Source organism: Cydia amplana, chromosome Z (genome assembly GCF_948474715.1).
Source record: "Cydia amplana chromosome Z, ilCydAmpl1.1, whole genome shotgun sequence".
NCBI lineage: Eukaryota > Metazoa > Arthropoda > Insecta > Lepidoptera > Tortricidae > Cydia > Cydia amplana.
This window is the reverse complement of record NC_086096.1, coordinates 4,889,094-4,915,013: the sequence shown is the minus strand read 5'-3', so window position 1 is coordinate 4,915,013 and position 25,920 is coordinate 4,889,094. Positions and strand designations below refer to the sequence as shown.

Genomic DNA, 25,920 nt, shown 5'->3' with positions numbered 1-25,920 from the left:
TACCCGACTACGGCAAAGCAAAAGGAGGGTTATGATTTTCATTTGGCGTTGGCACGCGTTGGTCGATAAACGATTGACATGTTGGCTAAGCGCCTAGAAAAGTAGGTACCTACTTATGTAAAATGAGCGTTTAGCTAGTATAACTGGGATACACTGATAGAGAGTGGATCCATGACCCACAATTAAATATTATCATTTTAGATATCGCAACCATACCTACACCTCATAAAAAATACCTATTATCACTTGAAAATTTTACTCGTGCCAATCGTAGGTATATCTATTTATCTAACAATTTTACAAAATATATGTAGGTACCTACTCTTAATTTTCTTTGAGGCAATTAATATATAAATTCGAAATTCTATAAGTAGGTATTCTAAGTAATCATTTACTTATGCCTACTAATAAAGTATTATACATTCGAAACAGTTGAACTTATGAAGATGAAATATTTTATATTGTTTAATTTTACTTTTTATCGTTATCTTATTAGATTAACCTAATTTTAGGCTAGTTCCACTTCCATGTTACGAAAATATTTAAATAATCCATAAGTAATTTACCTACGATATACCTGTTATGATTACTCCATTTTTTATCAAGAATCTTCTTCATAACAAAGAAAGTCACCCTTAAATCACAGTAAAGTCCTATTTTGATTCATACATCAATATTGAATTAGTAGGTAATCTTTTTTTAAACAGCAAATAACTACTATTAACGGTTTTCTAGGTTACTGAAAAATGTATCTAATACAATATTTTTTAAGAGGTCATTACACGAAGTATCGAAAAGTGCCAAAAAGATACTGTATGCACAAATGCGTTTTTGGGGAATAGACTAAAGACTTGTCATGACAACTATAAGGTAGGGTTTTAAAGATATGTGCACGACCCTTTATATGACCAATAAGAGTACGGATGTAGAAAAAATAAATAGCTTGATACCAACACACAAAATGGTATTACATGTATTTGTGAATGAAAACACGTATGACTTTAAATTTTACGGGCACTTTAATGTATAAGATTCATAATTAATAAAAGCGTTATGTAAATATAATGAGTTATGTTTGTAAACAGCTGACCCAAGCAACGAGACTCGGTAAATACTAGGACTACAGAACTCTATAGCATATATGACTGTCTGTTTGCGATTAAAATTTTAATTTGCTATTAGATTGTAATCGTATTGTTTCATGCGTACCTGCGCGAAACATAATGTTTTGGTAAGCGACGTACTGATAGATTGAATTGGAAAGATATTTGGACTAATTATTATTGTCTGAATGTAGCCTAGGAAACTGTTCCAACCTTCTAGACTAGTTCGTATTGTCTGTCAAATCTGATAGATGGCGTATTTGTGGGCAGAAAAGTATGGGATAGATTATTCTGTTTATTGTTTTGCTATGGTCGATCATAAATCATAATATTGACTCCAAATTTAATTTAAATAAAAAAATTAGGCCTAAAGCTTCCAACGGAATTGGCTAAAGTAAATAGTTATTGATTTTTCAGCGGCCATTCTGAATTAACCTCAAAGCAAAAACGATATTCGAATGTTCAGTATGAAAGCAATTTAAATAACTGATTATATAGCTGCTGCCGTCATCTAATTTGACTACCTTCAAGTTATTTCTACATTTTGGGTTGTTGTTCTCGTGTGTTTTAGTATTTGGAATCGCTCCTAGTTTGGTATGAATTCCTAGTACTTTTTTCACTGGATGACGTGTAAACCCCTTTTAACCCATCAAAGGTTTGACAACTAACTGCGCATGTGCAATTTTAAATTAAGAACAACGTTTTAAAAAGTTGTAGTGGCGTAGAAGTACTTAGTAGTTAATTAGCACCAACCACTCCCTTATTTTTAATTTCTAACGATCTATCTGACTTAACATCCGATCATATAATAGTACATTACGATACATGTGCGAAATGTAGGAAATTCGCAAGGGAGTGTTTTAAATCGACACGAGTTGCTTACCGTTTCGCACGTGTATTTTACAACGTTTTACAGTACATTATGGGCCTTTAAATTTTCGATATACTCACAGTATAGTGCTATTACCGCACTAGGGCGGTAAATTTGCACCATATGTACTCGTACTGTATATAGATAGAATTGACTCATAAAAACATTCATAGGGCTAGGCTGTTTACTATCTGTACGTGTACACCAACCGAATTTAGGTACATATTAGCATTCACCTGTTATATGTAGGTAGTATTAGCATAGAGAAATATAGTAAGACAAGAGTGCTCACTCCATACATCAGTTCAGACTATTAATTTCAGTGTCTACATCTAGCATCGAGTAGCGGAACTATCAGTACTGCTACTTGACAATAGATGTAGCACCGACCGGAAAGTCTTATCTCAACAGCATAAGACTTTCCGGTAATAGTAATGCTAATAGTCTTTTTGGTACTAAAACTGATGTATGGAGTGAGCACTCTATGTATTTTTTTCTCTATGGTATTAGCGACGTTTATTTAATACATATTATTTGACATATTATATCGTACCTATCCTTATCACTTATCAGGTATTGCTAAATGAAATCTACACGGTATCCTTCCCCGTCCTATACATGTCGCTAATTATCCTCTCTATAGGAATGTCGCCAATGGTGGCCCTGAAGAACAGCTCCACGATAGCGTCGCTCGGCACCCGCCTCATGGCCGGCAGCACTTGCAGGAGCTGGCTGGCTCGGGATGTGCCTAATGGGTATGTCCTCAATGTATACTGCAAAAGAACTAATTGCTTAGAAACAATCACATAGTATAAAACAAAGTCGCTTCTCGCTGTATGTCTGTCCCTATGTATCTTAATCTTTAAAACTACGCAACGGATTTTGATGCGTTTTTTTAAATTGATAGAGTGATTCAAGAGGAAGGTTTATGTATCATTTGGTAACCCGTGCGAAGCCGGGGCGGGTCGCTAGTAAGACATAATCATAGTACTACGTCTTAATGACTTTCGTGTGAACTGCCATAGGTAAGTATTGCAAAAATTTGAGGTCACTATTGTGTTGTGGAAGTAAAGAACTACTTCACTTTTACTCTAGATATGTATATTCAGGATCTTTTAACCTTTTATATGTGTGTGGTGGTCAAAAATAGTGGGTTCAAACCTCAGCAGTGCTCGTAAATCTTGCAAGTATTAGAGCATAAAAAATAGTTCTCAATAAAATGCAAAAAGTTGGTTAGTAATCAACCAAAATCCTTATCATACACATACATGAAGTTAAATTTACTTTTATACAAATGAGATCAAACTAAATTACCCACTAAAGTGAATTATCTGTAATTTATTTCTCACTGTAAAATTGTGTTAAAGACCGGTTAAGAGATTAATCAAATATACTCGTGAACTCACCTCATTGAGAACAACTTGTGAATGATCCTGCAACGCAGCAACGGCAGGCAAGTCCTGTAGTCTTCTAAAACCCTGGGCATCCTTCTCGCCCACCGTCCTAAATAAAGCCACGGCCCTCAGACACGCAAACTCATTGCTATCCGGTCGCAGCTTCGCCACTTCACTTAGCACTTTCTCGAATTCCTCTACTTCTTTTTCAACTGCAGTATTCTTGAAATTCATTAACACTTTTAAATCTAAAGGATATAGAAACTGAGCCGCCCCTATGATGAACAAATCTCGCCATGATTCCTCTAATAGAAGCAGTCTGTCGGGTAAGGATAGAGACGTGAACGCTGGGACGTTCTTTGCCCATTTCACGTTCATGAATAATAGTCGCGCGGCAGCTTCGCATATCGTTTCAGGGTCCGATGGGGTTAGGAGCGATGGAGTGATAGGCGGTGGGGACGGAGCTTTAGCAGAGCAGTGGCTTAGAGGCATCATAAGTCTGTTGTACGCGTAAGGATGGAAGAGAGTCATGGGTGCAGGCGGTATCATGGCGTGCTTCGGTAGTGCTAAGTCTAGGGCCGGTGGCGTTAGGGCGATGTCTGATGAGGGCATGGCAGGGTCTTTGAGGAAGAGCGCCATCTGTCGGCGGATGGTGGAGTTGCGGGGACCACGCTCATGCTGGACTGCTGTTGGGGATGGAGTTAAAATACTGTTAGAGCTCATGATATTATCATCATCATCAGTCTTAATATGACAATGTGGTTAACGTGCAAGGTTCAACTCAGATCGCGCTACAGAAAAACAGGTGAAATTTCGTGCGTTCAATGCCAGATTTATGAAGATTAAAACTTTTAGCTCACGGCTGGGAGAGATCTATACCTAAATAGCAACTTGTCAGCAAAAATATCTCACCATCTTTATTCATCCCCGCATCGAGACACTTGGAGAGCCTGCACGCCCGACACTGGTTCCTATGCGCCTTGTCGACCAGACATGCGCCCGGGCTACGGGCTTTGCACGCGTAGCGACGATCTCGGCGCACGGAACGCTTGAAGAATCCCGCGCAGCCATCGCATGCGAATACGCCGTAATGCTTGCCCGAGGAGTGGTCGCGGCAGACGGCGCAGGGCACGTCGTAGAGGATCCGACCTGGGGAGACATATTCGTTACTGCATTTATAGATTTGACAGGGGAAATTACCCAAAAAAAATAGTTCGTTTAGATCTGGCGAATGACTGGTAGCGCCCTACTGGCGCATCGCATTGCGCTGTTCATCGTACTACCTATCTAATGTTTGCTGACGTACCATCATCAACAAATGCAAACGTATAGGAGCGGCCTTAGTGCACGCTGGTCAAATCACTTGTGAGCCCGACGCCACGCTGCACGCCCCGCCGAACGCTCCGCTTCGAGCATCCACTCAGGCCTTATATACACTTAGGGTCTTATAAAATTACCATCTACAATTTGCAATTCGGTCGTAAATCGTTGTATTTTCCATGTTTTTAAGGTTAACCTTTAATTTATAAGAATTTAAAAACAGTCATTCGGTACATACTATTGAAATTGTTTTGTCTGAATAGGTAGTTGTCCAATCGTCCCTAGTCCTTTCATATCGATGACACTTCTAACTAAACGTTCCTATTACAAAACAAAACCGAAAGCCCTCAAGCCGAATCACATAACGGTCATAAAAGCAATAAATCAGTACTCGGTAAAAGTGTCACAATTATGTGATCACGGGGCACACGCTCCGCCCAAACGCGCCCCTTCTACAAAATGTTCTTATTTTAAACAGACGTATGTCACTACGACACCATTCACTCTGGCATACAATATCGGGGGACGCGTTTGCGCAGTGGGATGTTTTCGCTTTGAATGCAAGTTTGAAAGGCGCGACTGGCAATTAGAATGCGCTTTTAGTTTTCACAATCTTGGGTATTTTGATTGATTGCCGGACGATTTTGAGCGTCATTGGTGAATTGAAATAGTTTGTGATGAAAAAAATGGAAATATTAAGTATGTCTTATTTCTTGAGCGTGCCTATGATTTATAGAATGACCGTTTATCGTTTAATTTAAAAGTGATATTTTTGTTCCCCGTTCTTTTAATATGAATTCATAGTTTATTTTGTATGCAGTAAATACCTAAGTATATTAGGTTTTTAGGCCGTTTTAAACTTGGAGGATATAATCAAACGGAGACGCCATGTCTGTAATTTTCTGTACAAAACAGTCTGCCGATTTTTGCGGGGGAGGGGAACGTCAAATGTATGCGTAATGTAAAAATAGCCATGTCAGATAAACGTCAGTCCATACATTGTGTATGACCGTTGGCCGCCTATTTTCGACAGAGGGGAAAGCCTGTTAATGGCTACTCCGTTTAGTTGTATCCTCCAAGGTTTTAAATGATTCTCGTTTGAAACAACCGAGTTCTCAAAACGTGTTTTAAAATGGTTTTAAATCGGTTGGGAATTACATACCTCTAAAAGTCATTAATTCAATAGGTACCATAATTTCAACTCGCCAAAATCTCATCTCCGACTTTATCCCAAAAAAGTCATCCGAGAGCTTTCATTCAACAAATTCCAATGCATTTTTTCAACCTCATTCGCTCGCAAACACGGTCCCACGAGCAAGATAATACGTCTTTATAACTACGAGTATTTAGGCAAGTCACAAAGGCATCTCCTTTCAATAGCATCCGAATAATACGCACTTGCACGGCAGGAAGCGCGGTGTCTGGTTCAAAAAGAAAAAACTACCATAGACAATCTTGAACCGACTCCAACAATTTAATACGTCTTAAGCAGGATAATGACAGATCGAGGATAACTTGAAAACCGCCATAACGCAATCGTAAAACGACCTTGACGCTTTATATTAAAGTTTAAAATGGATAATAAAGCTTATCGCGTTGTCTGAAGACTCCGTAAGCCCAGTAAATAAAAGTTTTTCGTATTCAATGGTTATAGACTTTATTTGAATTTGATTTTTGATGAAGTTATGACATCTGCCGATCCTGGGTCCAATCCAAATAAAGAGTCAATAAATAGAGATGTGCGAAAATATTTATTTAGAACGATAATTTAACAATAGTAATTGAGGCGGATCGTTTTATAGGGGAAGTTAAATGAAACTATGTTACTAATTATGAAAGCCAAATCTAAGTTCAGAATATAGGTATACTAGGTTATACATTTTATATATTAATATTACCTATCTATATGACGATGTTAATTTACACCAAATAAGGAAGTCCTTTGTAAAACGGTAATGATCTTGGTCAACCAGATCTTGACAGTAGAAAAAGGCGGCAAATTTGAAAAATGTAGGCCCGAAGGGATATCGTCCCATAGAAAATTTGAATTTCGCGCCTTTTTTTACTGACAAGATTTGGTTACCAGCTATTCTTTTATATATGTATTTCAATTATTCTCTTTGGTCTTTGTTGCCAAATATTAGTATTGTTCTCTAATCAGCCACCGATCCCTATTCATTGAAAACGGTTCGAAATTTAAAAACGTTCATTATTAGCCCATAAACAAACCCTAATCATCCTTGTCGATGGTATCATCCTGACCCCGTGTGACCGGTCACCTGTGTCACAACATTGCGTGTCGGTTAACAAACTTATTTGAGTCGACGGACAAAAGCAGAACTAACATCCCCTACGTACTAATTTCATACTAACTACGACACATTAGCGCCGCGATGGGTGTTGTTGATAAATTTGTAATTAGTAAACTAGGGATGGGTTTAAATATTTTTTAAATTTGGATGTGGGAACATCTATCGCGTGATATTTAGTGGCTGATTGCCATTATGACTGGTTGTGAGAGAATTGCCGATTATTAATGTTGCATGATACTGCGTGGAATGTTTGCACCCTTCACTTTGTAGGTTGGCACTTTACTTATTAGTCATAAAATAAATTACTATTATTATATACTGAATACCAGTTTTGCATTCGAAACATACAGATTTGTTGATATTTTATTAATGCTTAAATAAGGTTTAGTCAAAAATTCAATTTATATAATAGGTAATACATTTGCCACACGCTTTCATTGCCCACTGTTCTTTTCTTTTAACCCTCTATTAGTTTACTTAATTAATTTTTAATGACCACTTAGGTTAGAGGTACATAACGATTTAGTTCTCTTAACAAACATCTTTACTTATACTTATAGTTTGTTAAAGGACTGTCTCATTTCAAACATAAGACAGACAGAATCATACTATCTTTGTCTTACATTAGTACTAGCACCCAAAAGAAAAGGATGAGTAGAGTTTTTTTGTTCTTATTTACTGATAATTTGATTAGACCAACTATAATTAAACCCTAGTTTATGATGACGCCGTCAGCTTTTAAATATAATTTTAAAATTTATTTGTTTCGCTGTGACCTAAAAAAAATTCGAAATTCGTAATATTTTTTTCACCTCGGCAGCTCGAACAAGGGTACTTTGCTACTTAAAAACAGTGAGCAAAATCGCATTTTAGCAAAGTACCCTTGTTCGAGCTGCTGAGGTGAAAACTTAATTGTTGGTATATCTTAAGAAAACATGAGTGAATAGGTAAGTGATGAAGAAGGAATACATTTTTCGGGTTCTCTAATATGTTCTCACTGCTGAGGTGAAAAGTTTTGTGAACTACACGAGATCATAGTTATTTACATCTCGTGCGCTTTTGAGTCCCTTACTACGCTCAAGAATCTAAATTAGATTCACGAGCGTAGCGAGTGAATCTAGTATAGGATCTTTCGCTTGCACGGGACTCAAAATAAGCACTCGAAGAAATATCAAACTTTGATCTCTTGTTGTACAAATAACTATTTCACTATTACCAGAGACAAATTAATTGTTTCCTGCCAGTGAGAACAATGGAAAACAAACGAGAGTTGTCATCGGGCAGATGCGCTCGTGGGAATCGATGGCAAATTAGCCCTCGCGGAGTACGCATCTCGTTATCAAGGGGTATTATAGTGGCTACTGGCACTCATGAATTAGCACCTATAGGAAAATATACTAAACAGGCGTATTCTGATTTTAATTACAGGATTAAAATTAGATTTGAATTACTTATGGAACTGATCTGTCAGTGTCAAAAGTGACATTTATTCAACCAAAAACGACACTTTTGACACATATCTATCCATACGAATAATATTATATAAATATGTACATTGGATGCAAAAAAAGGTTATATAATACTTACTCGACGAAGTGGGCATCGACTGCATCTCCATACTGGCTGGTTAGCTAAAACAAAAAAGAAACAATTAAAAAAGTTCACATTAAGTTTGGTTCACACCGTGCGAACCAAATTCAAGAAACCGCGAGTGCACTTGAAAATAAGAAAATAATCGAAACGCAACAATTGTATTAAAAATAAGTCTTTTGTTGCGTTCGGCATCTAAGGGACAATGGTAAGTAGTTCTTGTAGGTAGATTGTTCTAGTGTTCGCGACCATGGCAGGAGGACACTTCAGACCCTAACTTAGCGCGCTCGTGTGACCGACTGATGTTTCGTTGTTTAACAATTAACGTCTTTTGGCACTGCTTTTGTTACTTTGTGGTTTTGTTCGATGAAGTTAGTAAATGTGAAAAGAATTCTGTTGGAACCATTTTCGTAACTATTCCAATCATTATTTTTTAATCGACATTTTCGTCTAAATTAAAAAATAACCTGAATAATTTGTCACATAGGTACATAATACCTATCATATGCAATTGCAATGCAGATAAAAAGCCTGACTTAGATATTAGAGATGCCCCGAATAGTGGTTTAGGCCGAATACCGAATACCGAATATTCGGCCCCTCTCTCGGCCGAATACCGAATATTCGGCACGACATGCGAGCATTTTGAGTCACAATTATTATGAAAACTGTTCGCTAACAAAGCTCAATGTTAGATGACGTTAGCTAATATATATTTTTGTTGAACAGCATTAATGAATAGAGTCAAACAAAACAAACTCATGATAAAAATTAAATGTTTTTTAATCAACAAATGCTCAAAAAAGGGTCTTCGACAGTCTTCATATTTAACAACTTTCCAGGAACACATTCTAAATATACCTACATAGTTTATGGTTATTTTTATGTGCAATTTTTCTTTTTAAGTAGGTGCAACAGATATTCGGTACTCGGCCGAATAGTAGGCAACATTCGGCCGAATATTCGGCAAAGTGGCCGAATAGGCCGAATACCGAATAGTTGCCGAATATTCGTGGCATCTCTATTAGATATCTTTAGAGACTAGTATAGAGACAAACAATGGAAGGTTCACTAAAAAACAAACTTACACAAAACTTTCTCATATTAAGAAGATTTTGTAACTATTAGAAAGACCGCTGAGCAAATTCCAAAGAAATTCTTTATTCAAATACAGAAGCAAACTACAGACTAAAGTAATGTTTCTCCGAACACTAAGCTTGCGTCAACCGGTAGCGAAATCAGTCGGCCGCTCAGATGTTTGCAAAAACATCTCTCTTTTACCATTAAAGTTTAAAATTTGAGTTTTAACAGGTAATTAGGCCTGGATAATCCTCGGCGAGGACAAAAGCTGAACCAGAGGCCCGGTGGGACGCAACAAAGGAGGGATAATAACATCGCAAAGTCGGTAGCTTTTGCCAAAAAAATGGCGTAAAAACAGTTGTTGGTTGTTGGCATTGTGATTTCACGCAGCTGGCTTTCAGAATGTTATCTGTTTATTGGCAACGCTGACCTCTTGGTGTTTAGTAATGAACTGAAACTACACTCAAGGGAAATATACTTAATATGAGTAAACAAGACCATAGAATAGACGGTACAATTTAAATAGAACTTTTATTCAAACTTTTCTCCTTTTCTTTTCTCAGTTATTCTCACAAGTAAGTTTCCCATAACATATAAGTATCAATGTCGGACGTACTGTGTACAGTCAGCAGCAGAAGTTGCTAATCGGGCGAGGTGTTCAAAATTACCTTGATGCGCGCTTATTCTCTTAACAATAAAGTCGCATCAAGATCATTTTGAACACCTCGCCCGCATAGCAACTTCTGCTGCTGACTGTACATATTGGTATTTATACATTATAAATATATTCAAGATGGTTTTTTTTTCGTGCAAATATTTTTACATGGAACAAGAAATCCCAAGTATTGTATATTTGTGTTTGAAATAACTTTTTTTAAACCTTCGAACTTACTTTTTAATTTCTACAGACGTTTTTCAGTCGGAAACTCTCGTGGACGAATTAACTTTCAGGCCGCGGAACCGCTACGCATTAACGACGCCTTTTAACGACTTCACAAGTAAGTGAAAATTAATTTTAACATTAACCGATGCTGTTTATGGTTTTCAATATGGATTTAATTTAACGCTAGGCGCGGGAGATTGCGGTTGCGTCATGATATGAGGTTGATTAGATATTTTGCTGGGTTGTTAACAAGCTATTAATCGTTCGATGTTAAAATATATATGAAATACTAGCTTCTAGATTGCTCGCGTTTTCGTCTGCGTTGGATGATGATGACGATTGATAATAATATCGTCTTATGTCCTTCCTCGGGTTTCAAACTATATAACATATTTTTCATCTATATAAATCGGTTTAGCAGTTTATCTAAGCGTGCTTCCCCGCGTCTTAAACTACCTATCTTCAGTCCAAATTTGACCTCCAAATCCAAGTAACTTTCGCATTTGTAATATTACAGCCCAGACATGAAAATGTGATGAGACTCTGACCACGCTAACTTTGCACTAACTTGGCAGTAACATACATACATATCCATATTCTAATACTACTTGACGTAGCACTAGGCATGAAAACTTGGCGTGGTCCGACTCTACGAAGTCTTTGTTTAGCTAAACTACAGCCCCAAAAAAGGTCGATGATCTTTTGACTAAAATTTCATGTCATTTTATCAGTCTCAAGTTTCATTTTCACTAAACAATATGCCTTTTGATAGTCCTCGAGACCCGCATACTCCAGAAGAAGCAGTTGACAGTTGAGTAGACCCACCGCGCCGCCGCCTAGGAGGTCTGTCTGAGATCCAATATCTTTAGGAATGCCTCTGAGTATAGTATGTTGGATATCAATAACTTAACTCTTACCCCGATTGTTCAAAGTTGTTCGGAACTGTGGCTCCTCTACACGATGGGCCAGCGCCAGCCACTCCAAGGGACGCAGCCATGCGGTAGAATGAGATAATAGCAATATCACTTGCTCCCTCTAACGCATAAATGCGTCCCTTGGAGTGGCCGGCGCTGGCCCATCGTGTAGAGGAGCCATTACCTTTAACTGACAGGCCAATATCGTCCGGCGGACTGGTAATCATTTATGTACCTAATTAAGTTTTTACCGTCGTTTAAAGCAACATTTTTTGCCCCTTTTTTAAGTAATAATGGGAGGCCACGTAAAATAATAATATTACAATTTTAACTACGTAGCGGCTTATAAAAAATACAACTAAGTACCTATAGAACAAATATCATTAACGTACCTACAGTTTCCGTAAAATAACTACCATAAGAACTCTGCTTTAGTATATTGGCTGATGAACTTTAAGAATTATTTGGATTACATTTATTATTTTGAATCCTCACTAATAAATAAGTAAAAATCTTTTTCTGAAGTTAATTATCATTATTACATTTACATTACCTCATGTTACGCCATGGTTAAAGCCTCGAACTCCTCATAATAACATCCAATATATCACATTTCTCTTGGTTTCTTCCAAAGCCTAGGAGTACTAAACTTAAATACCTTTAGTACGAAATAGCCCGCTGTATTTTTCACAAAGCACATTTCATTGTAATCTTTAACGTAGGAAATAACAGATATAACAAACTTAACAAAACTCAATGTCAAGTTCACTCAGCACAGGCATTTAAGCAAAATCCAAATAAAGTTCGTTTTTTTAGCATTACAAATAAGGTAAACAATCTTGATGTGTCTTTTAATTGAAAAACACATTTTAAAAATAAGTTACGGCAAATATATAACAATTATGAATGTAATACGATCATTTATATTCTTCTGCTTTCATAAGTAATAGTTTTTGATTTTTAAAAAGCGTTTTTCAATTAAAAGACATGTCAAGATCGCTTAACTTCTTGCAAGTTCTTTCTAATGCTAAAAAAAACGAACTATAAGTGTTTTTAGGCGTAACAAATGTTGTAGGTCGTCTCATTACACTACTTAAATAAATTAATTTAAGAATTGTGATTATGTGGGTAGATGGTTTTTCCGTTTCTTGTGTTATAGGTATGTTTTAACCCTCTTTTTTGCCATATCATATGTTTTGGTAAATGTATGTAAATATTGATGTTTGCGTACATATGTCTGTCTGTTTTTTAAAGATCAAGTACCTACTGTAGAGTTATAAGTTAAAAAACCAAAATTAAATTATAATAAAAGCCAATATTTTACTTTAATATTCGGAGCCTCTATAAGGAGCTGTTAAAGCGCCTTATAGAGGCTTCGCTGGTGACCAGAGGGCTGGCATTGGCAAAATATTGATTTTGCCCAGCGGATCAGCATTGCCATCCAGGGGCAATGCGGCCAGCCTTCTGGGTACCCTACCGAGTGACCACGACCTAGACCAATTTTTTTATTTATAAGGTTTTATTTTAAGTTTTAAATACCACCTTTAATATTCTAAAAAATAAAAATAATTTATAAAAACTTAATTGGAAACTTGACTACCTATAATGTTTCTTTTCTTTCCTCAATATCATAGAATTCATCTTCAACAACATTGCCCGACGTTTTTTTTATACAATTTATACATATGCACCTATAACGCACAACATAGGCAAATTAAACACTCGTAGAGTACACGTTCGTTAGTAACTTTACGAACTGAATTTTTTATCCCGTTTTTTTTTTCATTATGAGCGTTTTCACATTGTCCGATCCTATACCAGATGTCGGATACGACCACAAAAGAAGCAAAAAGTAAAAAGTGCCTTTTTTATATTTATTTTTTAATTATTGTATTGAAGTTAACCGTTAAACAATCTTATCGAAGGTAAAACCAGTCAAATAGACAACAAACTTTTTTAGACTATTTTAACTGTACACTAACACAACTTAAGAATGCATTTAAATATTGAATTTAACAATCATTTAATAACTTCCTTAACGCACTTACAATGTATTTTCGACAGCGGTATCAAATCATTGATTTACAAATTTTTATAGTAATTGTAAAATACAAATTAAGTATTTCTCTTATGTGATTAAGTAATAGCCACGGACCTATTTATATGTTTTTTTTCTGTAATGAAACTATAGGTCTATTCTTATTGTCTTTAAAATATGTACCTACATAAACCATGTATGACTGTTTGTTTCTGAATAAAAAAAAAACAAAAATGGTCAGTTTTTAATATTTTGTTACACATATACAATTAATTAATTAATATACTTAAAATCTAAATATTTTCTGTACCAAACACAAAACCAAGTCGTCTCTTTTCATAATTGTTACAGTTTTTGACGTAATTTCATCATTCTTTACAAATTTTTTTAGTTTACTAAAACATTCCAATACCGGAATTCCGATATTGATCCTCTTCAATTCCGGTATAGAAATATCGTGAAAATTGGTCCGATATTCCGGTATTCCCGTACTCATGCCACGTGCAGCAAGACAGACCCGCATTATGTGTTGTTCCGTAGCACTACGTGGTGCTACGTGCTACGTCGCAGCCTGACTTTAGCTAAATACCGGTCTACTACATATTACTACATACTATTATTATTTATTTCTAAACCTCTCGCGTTGAATGAATGGTCGATGACGATTCATTTATAAACGTAGCTGTAAAATGTTTATACTCGTATAATGATTTTGTAAGTTTAGCGTATTCATTTATTTAGAAATGTAACATTTAAGTACCTAATCCTACGGTAAAACATATACTTAATTTTTTTTATGATGCCTAACCAAATGAGACTTGAAGGAACTGAATAGGGACCACTATTAATAGTATAGTATAGTTTAATAAGAGCATAGCAATATAAGCCTCAACTAATTAATTTATGTTATGTTATGTTATATTACTGACAAAATTAATACGTAAATGAAAATGGCAAATTAAGACAAACTATTATTAGCTAATTGCGGGTTGTAACGCGTTTAAAATTAACGCCAATAGTATTGTAATAAATACTACATATAAGAATACGTTTTATAAAAAGAAAATCTTTATCTAAACATGTACCTACCTATATATTCGCTGAGTAAAGCACTCGCTAGCAAAAACTCGCACTGCCTTAAACTAATTTAATAGTAGTTTATGCAACAGTGACATAATAAGGGTTCTTAAAATTCAAGGGTCGAAGTTACAAAACGAGACGTAGTCGAGTTTTGTAAAAAAAGACCCGAGAATTTTAAGAACCAATTATGAGCTGTTGCATACATTACTTTTTCTATGACAGCTGCAGCAAAAAAAAGGAGTTATTATTAAAAAAAAAGAGTTATTATTTAAAAAAAATTGAGTTATTATTTAAAAAAAAAAGAGTTATTATTGTAAATGAAAACATACCTCTTTCAATCAAGATGATCGGAACTTGTATCTTTAAAAAAAATAAAGCAGTTGTATTATACTCATAAGATGACTGCTAGCAGTCATCTTATGAGCCTATAGACAAATCATTCAAATGACATTGCTTTAGATATCACTGTCAGTCATTTAATTGACACATTTAAGTGCTGGAGTAGAAAAAATGGTTAATATACCTACATATAAAGATAAATTCGCAATTTATTTAAAAGTAAAAAATACTTACATAATCAAACTTGGAACATCACTGAACACACACCAAAATTTTAACTACAATTTTTTTTATCGCACTACTTAACTTTTTGTCTTACTAAACAGTATTAATGTAAAAGAAAAAAAAAATGTCACGCGAATAAAGTTCTAATTTGAATTACAATCGTTGTGTTTACGTCAGAGTCGGTTGACTAGTGACGCTTGCGCAGCGCCCAGGGATGACGCGGGGTGGTAGGGATGATAAGCTCATTCGGCAAATGGGCTTATTCGGCGTCGACTGCGAATTTTAATTTTCATGTAGGTATTAAGGGTTCTGCTATACCTACTTCGTTTTATTGAAACAATCTTGACGTGTCTTTTTATTGAAAAACACCAAATATGAAACAATTATATAGCATATATAATTATGATATATGATAATTTACATTATTTTGGTTTCATGCGTAATAGTTGTTTTTGTAAATGTTTTTCAATAATGGTTTAAAAAGTAGTACCTAAACTTTTTTAAACCATTATTGAAAAACAATAAAAATACATGCTTAAGTAGTATATATAGAATTTAGTTTAAGCATTTTGTAAGTTAGTAGAGTTAGAATTTAAATGTTTTTTTATCTGTATACTTAAGGCGACAGTAGAGGTGGGTAAATTTTCAGATTCTGTCAATTTACCCCATTTCACACACAAGCGCACTTCACGCACACTACCTCACTTTACTGGGACAGGTCATTGACCCATCAAGTTTTTTTAAGATAGCGTTTTGAGTTTAGTGATAACCACTGACCTCTTTTGAGGAACAGAAACTGTAAAAACGTTCCATTGAAAGAAGAAAGAGAAACAATACATTAAATCTTGCTCTCCTTGTCTGTTCATGTCACACGTGACGTATTTAAATTCTAATTTAATTCATTTGATTGTTAACTATTTTCTGCATATTACGGCTTTGTCGAGATACGCGTTTTGTAAAGTTATAAATAAATAAATAAAATAAAAATAAAAAGCCTTTTAATTCCTTATTTGAAGTACATAATTTTGCATGCATTCATTATTAGTTATTTTATCAACAGTTAAATTATCACTTAGGTATATCATTTGTTAATATAATGAAAATTAAATTAAAAAATTATTTACTATTATCTATTAATCTAAATTATGTAAGGACCCCTCTTAGGGTGAAGGCCTCCTCCAGTTGTCTCCATTTGTCTCTATCTTGCGCCTCATGTCTCCATCTTTGTAAAGTTAAGTTAAACCGAATAAACCCAGATGTCATTAAGTCAGATGTAAAATTTTATTTACTACTCTATACGGTTATTCATAAGGCGAAAAATCAATTCAATTAGAAATTTAAATAAATAAAGTTTCGGCAGGGTGGAAATTTATTTAAGGCGGACAAAATAAAATTTAAAAATATATGTCGGCTGATGTACCCCTAAGATCTTTACAGATTTACTTGTACGAGTATCGTATATTCGCTATTTATTTTGCTATTAAATTTATAAAATTAAAATAAATAATTAAATATTATACTGGCATTCCACCGCTATTATTTCAGTGCTGAACTGATTATCTTCGATCGTAGCCTTGATGATGTAGTTGTACTTACACTTACGGCGGTAGGAGCGGCAATGAACCCCGCGCAGCGTAGAACGAGAGGTGCGTTGGGGTAAGTGCATATACATATAATTCTTCGTGCGTCTGTCTGTCTGTCCGTCCGTCTGTCACAGTCTATTTTCTCCGAAACTACTGGACCAATTCAGTTGAAATTTGGCACACATATGTAAATTTGGCACACTAATGTAAATTTGTGACCCAAAGATGGACGTGTAACGTAAATAAAATTTATTTTAGAGAATTTGAAATACGGTAGCCATTTTTGGGGGGGGGGGGGGGTAAATGAAAAAATTAAAAAATAATGTTTTTTAAACTATATAGTGTTACATATCAAATAAAAGAGCTCATTGTAAGAATCTCAAATAATTTTTTTTTTTATAATTTTAGGATTAATAGTTCAGCAGTTATTCATGAAAATAGGCAAAAAATGATCATTCTCCGCCCACCTTCTCCGAAACTACTGGATCTAAAATTTTGAAAAAAATACACAAATTAGTTCTTTACCTATATATGTCAGGAAAATCTATAAGAAATGTGCAGTCAAGCGTGAGACGGACTTAATATACGGAACCCTTGGAATGCGAGTCCGACTCGCACTTGTTTTTGTTTAGCTCTTATTAGGTTTAAGGAGTTTTATGAGTGAAAAAAGAAGTTTTTTGTTTTATGTGCCCGCGTTATTGCCGATCGATTGAGTTTTAAACGATAATTAGACAAAAAAACTTGTTTTTCACCCAACGAATGTAGATCCCCATGACACTTCTTCCAAGTCGCCTTTGGATAGGCTTAATTTTAAAAATAATTGAAATAATGTTCTATATCATACTTGCAAAAAAAATCTAAAAATAATTTACGTGACCAATGCTTATTATTAGTAAATATCTTATAATTTAATATCTGATATATCACACGATACAAAAAATGGCCGCAAAGTTAAAAGTTCATTTATTTACGTTACTAGTCCATCTTTGGATCACCGACTCTTTGTCATATGTGACAAATGTGTACCAAATTTCAATTGAATTAGTCTATTAGGGGCAGACACACGAGTGATCTTAAAAGGGATTTTTTTCTTGAATGATTTGTATGCACTTACCCCAACGCACCTCACGTTCCACGCGGCGCAGCATAATCAGTAAGTACCTAATAATTAATGTCCGACCGAAACACAAATTTCTGTATATATAAATATTGTTGTCCTACTTGCTCCCCAACTTTTGGTCTTTGTCACATAGTTTAGTTTCATAATACGAAGTACTATTTCGTATGTTTCGGCCAGGCCGAAAGATTCGGCCGTTTTTTGGCCGAAACCGAAATTACGGCCGAAACATGATTTTATGGCCGAAACTGGCCGAAACCGAAACCGAATCTTCGATCGGACACTACTAATAATCACAATGGTCTTAAGTACCACAGACCCTACTGTCGCTTAAGTCCTTTATGACAATCTCTGCCTATTAGAACTTATAAAAAAAAAAGAAACCGAGTAATTATATCCAACTACCGAACCTGCTTACAAATTTTCTCGAGATATTTGAGAAATGTGATATGCAAAGGAGAACATTCGAACAAACGAAAGTATTTTTGCCCAAGCTGAAACGGAGACCTTCGCCTACGCTCGGTCAGTGATGGTTTAGGTACAGTCAGCTGCAGGTCACCCCTGCATAGAAGATTGTATGCAGGGGTGGTACCTTTTCTCTGCAGCTGACTGTACACCTATAAAAAATAGTTGTACCTGCTGCAATTTTATACCGGTACCGTACTTTATATTTCAACAGGTACAGGTACAGGCACATAGTACCTTCAAAACGAAGCGGTATTGATAAATAATAACGGTACCGTACAGCCTATAAATAATAATAATAATTCAGCCTATATACAGGGTGGTCCAAACCTTGACGTCCAAAAATTTTTTTTTAGATTCCTCACGTCGTGGGCTATCAGAATATACCCCATGTATGTTAGTCGATTTTTCGTAGTTATCGAGTTATGATTTTTTTTACTTTTAACTTTTCTTATGAAATTCCGGGGTTCCCATACAGAGTGGCTAAAAAATAACTGCATTTCCGTTGCCAGGGAGGTTTTGGGATTATACTGAGCAACTTTTACAATGGGGCCAACCTCGAAACCGCGAAAAAAAATTACCCTTCCATAGAAAATGGACTAGCCAAAATGCATAAAAAAACAAATTTTTTTTCGCGATTTCGGGGTTGGTCCAATAATAAAAGTTGCTCAGTATAATCCCAACACCTCCCTGGCAACGGAATGCAGTTATTTTTCAGCCACTCTGTATGGGAACCCCGGAATTTCATAGGAAAAGTTAAAAGCTTAAAAAATCATAACATGAAAACTACGAAAAAACATACATATGGGGTACATTCTGATAGCCCACGATTTTTGGACGTCAAGGTTTGGACCACCCTGTATAGACAATAATCTCAACGCTAGCCCAATGCGGATTGGGGACTTCACACACAGCTTTGAATTTCTTCGCAAATGTATCCACTACGAGTATGCAGGTTTCCTCACGATGTTTCCTCCTTCACCGAAAAGCTAGTGGTAAATATCAAATGATATTTCGTACATAAGTTCCGAAAAACTCATTGGTACGAGCCAGGATACCAATGAGTTTTTCCTTACCGCTTATACCGTAAAGAAATAATGCAGTCTCTGCTTTGCACGATTATTGTGTGGACATAATTCTTATAATCACCGAAACATACATACCTCTACGCACAGAATGTCATTGAAATAAAACATTGTTTTTTATAGTAAATTTATATAACATTCGATTTATACACATAACAATAAGCAGGCCGGGCCGCAGCGATATTGGCCTGTAAGCTTTATCTCGGTCTCCAAATCCGCAAAACTCGCTGGTACTAAATGCTGATCTTGCCGTTATTAATTATCTTGATTCTTGAAGATTATCAGAACAGCACGTTACGTAATCGCATACATAGACGGAACGAACGTCAACAAAGTAGGTGTAGACACTGCAAGTCTTTAGGTATTAAACGAATTACGCTTCGTATTAATAGATACTTCGATACTTCGATTTAAATGAACATATAATATTCTCTAACATAAATACAAGATTACAATTAATTGACATCAAAAGTCATTGACGTACAGAAGTCATATACATTTTTATAATGACGCAAAATTGATACCAGCATAATGAAAATCAATCCCAATCAGTAAAACGAGTCTTTAAACTTTTTTTCATTTTAAGCGGGTTTTGAAGGAACAAGTTACTTAAATTCGATTGTAATCGTATTGTTTTAGGATAATTTACTGCTGTTTTCGACCGTTACGACCCGTGAATAACAACAACTCACATTTAAAATTTGACTCGAGCTCGACGTGATTATATTTATTTACCCTATTGTATGAAATACAATTTATCTACTGGTATACATTTTCGTATGCGTATATGATGAAATGTCTATAAAAATGTCAAAAACGAGCTACAACGACGTACACGTCTGCTTCGATGCAAGGCCAACGGCCATCTGACTCGAAGAAGAGTTTTGAGTGATGTCGTCAATGTATGGAAATTATACGAAAGTTTACATTTGGGATTGAATTTCTGTGTTGTATTTGTGAGTAAAAATATAAGTAGATAATAATTTGGTAGTTTAGTTATCTAGCCTTCAAAATCCCACAACAACTCAATTACTGTCAAAGACAAAACTGTAATACGTCTTGCTCAAACGGAACTCCATATTTTGATTTTTGGACAGTTTTAGTGTTGATTTGTAGAGAATTACAGCAAATAAAAAATATTATGGCGTGAAGATCCGGTACACGGCTTCTTCGTGAACAGATTTACGTATAATTTAATGCAGGTATTAATCATTCATTGAACAAATTGATTGCACAAAGTGAGGTCTAAATCGAAAACGTCATATACCGTCCCCTTAATACCTAAACGTAGATTAGAACACCTTTCAAACGCAGATATAGTCTTTTCGGAAAGAGAACAGTCGTGGATAACATGCAAATCATTTCGAACGTGTAAGTACATTATAATACAAAAGGCGCAAAAAAATACATATAATAATTACCTACCTATAATATTACCTATCAGCATTATTTTATTACCATTGTTCAAGTTTCCGCTTCCCACCATTTTCCCTGCGTTTAATAATTAAATAAATATATCTTTTAGATGAGATTTGTTATAGAGTTAGTTTGAGCTCGAGGAAAACATTGGCTATTAGTTTTTATAAATAATCATCATCATACCAAGCAGACGAAGTAACGGGCAGAGCTAATAAATAAATAGACATACCTACGGGGTAAAAAAACATCCGTTTCCGATTTCGACTGACTGCTATTAATTTAGACTTGACCGCTGACTATAATAGCAAACATGGCATTGTTGAAATCGCAAACGAAGGGCTCATATAGATAATAATATCCTATTGGCATTTAAAAGGGCAAGTTCCTTACTCAAACAATAACACACTTACGACCTTTTACAATCCAGGCTTCAATGATACGGTGCCATCTTTGAATCTGTTCCACAACTGAATAGCATGACGTCACGTGCGTGCGGCGCTGTGATTGGCTGACAGTTGACACGCAAGGGGAGGCGCTTTTATTTTTAATTTATGGCCACTTGGCGAGGCACAGATTACCCTTTGTCATTCTGACTCTAGGGCCGCTTTTGTGACCGGCCAGTCAGTGATTTGGGAGTACAGATATGATATGATATAATGCCATAAACCGTCGGGTCAAATTATACACGGTAAATTATTTTCGGTGTAGTTCTCGTTCAGCTGTATTTATTAATTATAAGATTTTCTGTTATAATAATTACCCGACGCCTTCTTTTTTTATATCGCAAATTCATTGTCTCTATTGGAACTACTAGTACCTACTAGTATCTAGTATAGGGTAGGAAATTAAAAAAGTAAAGAAACTAAGTAGATCTAAGAAACATTGTTTTATTCATAAGATATAAATATAATAAGTTTACAAATATAATGTAAGTACACTAAAATGCATGTAAACCCTCGTACCAAGGTAAGGTTTCAAGAAACCCTCGCATTTCAAGATTCCACTTTTCGCACCACTCGCTACGCTTGGCGGGTATTCATGTTACCACGAGGGGTTATCAACAACTTTTCTCCATTGTAAAACAAATATAATAACTATCTCACACTACATCAAAATAAAATAATATTATGCAGTACCTATGTTACCTATAACTGTTATAAGAGTGGAACAATAAGTAGGTACATACAGTTGTGCTATAATGTTGTTCCTAAATAAAAATAAATTATGACGAGAAAAATGTATTTCGTACAATATACAGTATGTATCAAATATGTATAATACAGTATGTGTCAGAACGAAAGGCCAAGAAAGAGACCCATTAATGTTTCAGTCATACTGAGCAACTTTTACTATGGGACCAACCCCGTAATCGCGAAAAAAAAAGTGACTCTCCCATAGGAAATTTCAACATCAGACCAGCAAAATATACGAAACATCCAATTTTTTTCCGCGTTTTCGGGGTTGGTCCCATAGTAAAAGTTACTCAGTATCACTTAAACATTAATTGGTCTCTTTCTTGGCCTTTCGTTCTGACACATACTGTATTATACATATTTGTTTTCCAGTGCGTTATTACACGCTAAATACATTAGGCCTATTCTTGCAGTAATACAACGCAGTTATACAGAATACCTACGTTTGTGATGTATAACATACACAGACAAATTATTATCTAATATTTAACTTTTTTTTTTGTATTTTCAAATATTACCATACTCATTCTGACGAGGATAATAAAATAATATTTATACAACTCAAGTGTGTCAAGTAAATAAAATGACATTATCTAACTAACTGCTATTAAAATAAGTATATAAATTATACGTATCTACTTATCGTAATAGCAGTTTATGCGACTGCTACATAATGCTTAATTATGTATACAGTTACATAAATATACTGCAATATCTTATTATAATTATACACATATTATTATAATGCGGTTCCTGAACACATCATAAAGAGTTTATAGCTAATAAGTTCTCTATGATGTGTGTATGTATACCTATACATATTTTATACTATTTTTATAATCGTAAGTCTATAAATTAATTATGTACGACCTATCCTCGCAAAGGCACATCAACATCATTCACACTATAGAAATTTCGTAATGTATAACTACTTAACACATCAAAACTGTTTTATGATAAACAGTTAAACCTGGTTAAGTGGGACCTGGATAAGTGAGAAACTTCTATAGCTGGGACTCATGGTGCGGTCCCAACACTTTAGCACTGAATTACCTCTGTTAGTGAGATAAAACGAACCTCTATAACTGCGATTAGTTGTTGTGATTTTATAGTCACATTTACCTCTATAATTGAGACAGAGAGTGTATTTTACCTCTTTTACTGAAACTATATTTATAAGATTACATTTTCCTAATTCAATTTTTAGAATTTTATAGGTAGGTGGGTTTTTATAGGAATTTTATAGGGGTTGTATAGGTAGGTACCTCTGTATCTGAGATAACGTCAGTCTATGACCTCTCTAACTTGGACTTTATTGATCAATTTCCGTATTCTTACTAACTCTTAGTCTATCCACAAATTCCGAATTTGCTTAATTGTGTCTAAACGTTTTATTCAGTTACTTTATGTAGTTAAAACTATCGAGACGAAACCTGAAATCTTGATAAGTAACACGATTAAACAAATTGTAAAATAATTTTAAAAATCTAATTTAAAAAAATCTGCTCGTCCCTTGAAGTCTCACTTATACAGGTTTCACTTTATGTACTTAAGTAAATTATTAGACACAAATTACATAGAAGAAACTATTCTTTGTTACTACCTTAACTAAACCAAGGCCCAAATTACACACGTATAAATAAAATGTCAATGAATGACAAAATTAACACTATGAGCTTAATTTGTGGTTTGTCTTTACGTTTTTTTTGTTACTAGTACTTATACAGGGTTATTTTTGGACCGTTAGCCATATTGTGCGAGGTGATTAGGTAGGCCATACTGAAAACTTTTTCTATGGGACCAACTCCGAAATCAGTTGGTTGGTAACTTGGTACGTAGTTCAAATCACTTTACATATGCTTATTAGGTTATAGTCTGTTTGAAGTGAAAACTTCTTTAGCGGCGCTGTGCACTTTTTGAGGTGGGGAAAAAATTTAAAAAACTCGCGAGAGATGACGTGACCGTAAGACGATAACGTGACTGTAAGACGGTCACGTGACCGTAAGACGGACACTGACCTGATCGAAAAACTGTTACATGTAATGTCATTGAGTTTTTCTTTATTGATTTAAATGCCATCTAGTGAGTTTCGCTCTAACTGGTATTAATATAACTCGAGTACCTACTAACAGTGATGTGCTTAGGGGTTTCAAGTAATGCGACGAAATAACGCTAGATGGCGTTAACCTTAATTATACATAGTGCATTTTGCACTAGTCATTGAGTTTTCACTTCTGCCGGCACTCCCTGTGTAGCCCATAGTAAACAGTATGGAACGCTCATTTGTTGTTTGCATAGAAAATGTACGGAGTAGTAGGTATACTTTATAGTTAATAACACTATATCTACTCTGCAAACTGTTCTTTCTGACTTTTCAGAGACTGATCTTCATAGGTATAAAATATAAACTCAACTTAATAACTAATAAATAGTATGTAAGTACCTAAACCTTTTTCTTCATAAAAACTATGTCAACATCATTTATAAAATCTCATTTTTAACAGCACAGTATAAATGTACAAATATTGAGTAGAACATTGATACCTACCTAAGTACTTATTTGAGCGCGGCGCGCTCATTCTTTCTTCCGTGTTAATTATATAGGGTGGTCCAAACCTTGACGTCCAAACATTTTTTTTAGATTCCTCACGTCGTGGGCTATCAGAATATACCCCATGTATGTTAGCCGATTTTTCGTAGTTTTCGAGTTATGATTTTTCAAACTTTTAACTTTTGTTATGAAATTCCGGGGTTCCCATACAGGGTGGCTAAAAAATAACTGCATTCCCGTTGTCAGGGAGGTTTTGGGATTATACTGAGCAAAGTTGACTATGGGACCAACCCCGAAATCGCGAAACGATTTTATTATTTTTTTTACGATAAGCAATTTAAATTTTGGTTTACATGGATTTGTTTTACAATTTCCATTTTGATATTTACTTCCCATTCCATAAATAACGATACTTTTGCCTTTCTAAATTGTTAATTGAAAAAATACTATAAATTTTATACTTAGTCATGTTTTTAAAAAAACACATGCATTTTATTTTCCTCGTATTCGAAATGAAAAGTAGAGTGTTTAACTCGGGTGAAAGGCATCATTCAGCCTCGGACTATTAGCGTTATCAGTCCGCCGGACCGTCAGTTGTTCGGAACTGTCAACTTTTTGTTCTATCTGACAGGCTGATGGCGTCAGGCGGACTGATAATCAGTCCCCTTTAGTTAAAAACAGGGCCTCAATGTAACTATTCAATTTGGGGATGAAACACGATCAAAAAAGAGAGGTTGAGGTTGTTGGTTTTCAGTATTTTATAGTGAATGTAGCGGAATTGTGGAGTAGTTTCGTGAAAGTCGTCTAAAATCGATTTCATTCATACTCATACCTTTAGCCGTCGTTGGCAACGCGCGATCACTGCCAGCCCTGGGCTCGGCTACCGGGTTTAACTAACTTAACCTCGTTATCTCGTAGGTACATCAATATACGGTACGCAAACTAAGTTTGATCAGTTTGAAGCCCTGAGGCGTTGTACCACGTTTTTTACAGATAGTGACAATGCGAATAATGAGATGTGACAACATTGCCCACTATTTCCACTGTGACTGTGACGTTATGATTCAATGAATACCGATATACATACGTTTCAAGTTTCTCAAAGATAACCATATGGTTTAAATTACAATGTTTCTTTGATAATACGGCGAATCGGCGATTCCACAACATTGTCTTATCACGCTGTCAAATACTGCGTAGTAGACGAATGGACGAAATGCGATTTGGAGGAACTGCGTATTGGACGTCCAGCTAACAAATCCTCAATAATAGGCGCCTATGTAGATCCCTGGCAGGCCTTCTTTACAGTGTCCACCCAGCGGGTCGGTATTTTACAGTACATATGGTGCTACTTTCCC

At 35.3% G+C, this 25,920-nt stretch overlaps 1 protein-coding gene across 1 annotated transcript; it reads right to left on the bottom strand.

Moving 5' to 3' along the window:
• Window positions 1-2,560: 2,560 nt before the first annotated feature.
• On the bottom strand, window positions 2,561-8,922 carry LOC134660991 (nuclear receptor subfamily 2 group E member 1). Its single transcript, XM_063516880.1, has 4 exons — window positions 8,588-8,922; window positions 4,281-4,517; window positions 3,381-4,054; window positions 2,561-2,747 (listed from the first exon to the last, which is right to left on the bottom strand). Exons 1-4 carry the CDS (start codon window positions 8,616-8,618, stop codon window positions 2,565-2,567), a joined length of 1,125 nt encoding a protein of 374 aa, XP_063372950.1. The 5' UTR covers window positions 8,619-8,922; the 3' UTR covers window positions 2,561-2,564.
• Between the last annotated feature and the right edge of the window lie 16,998 nt (window positions 8,923-25,920).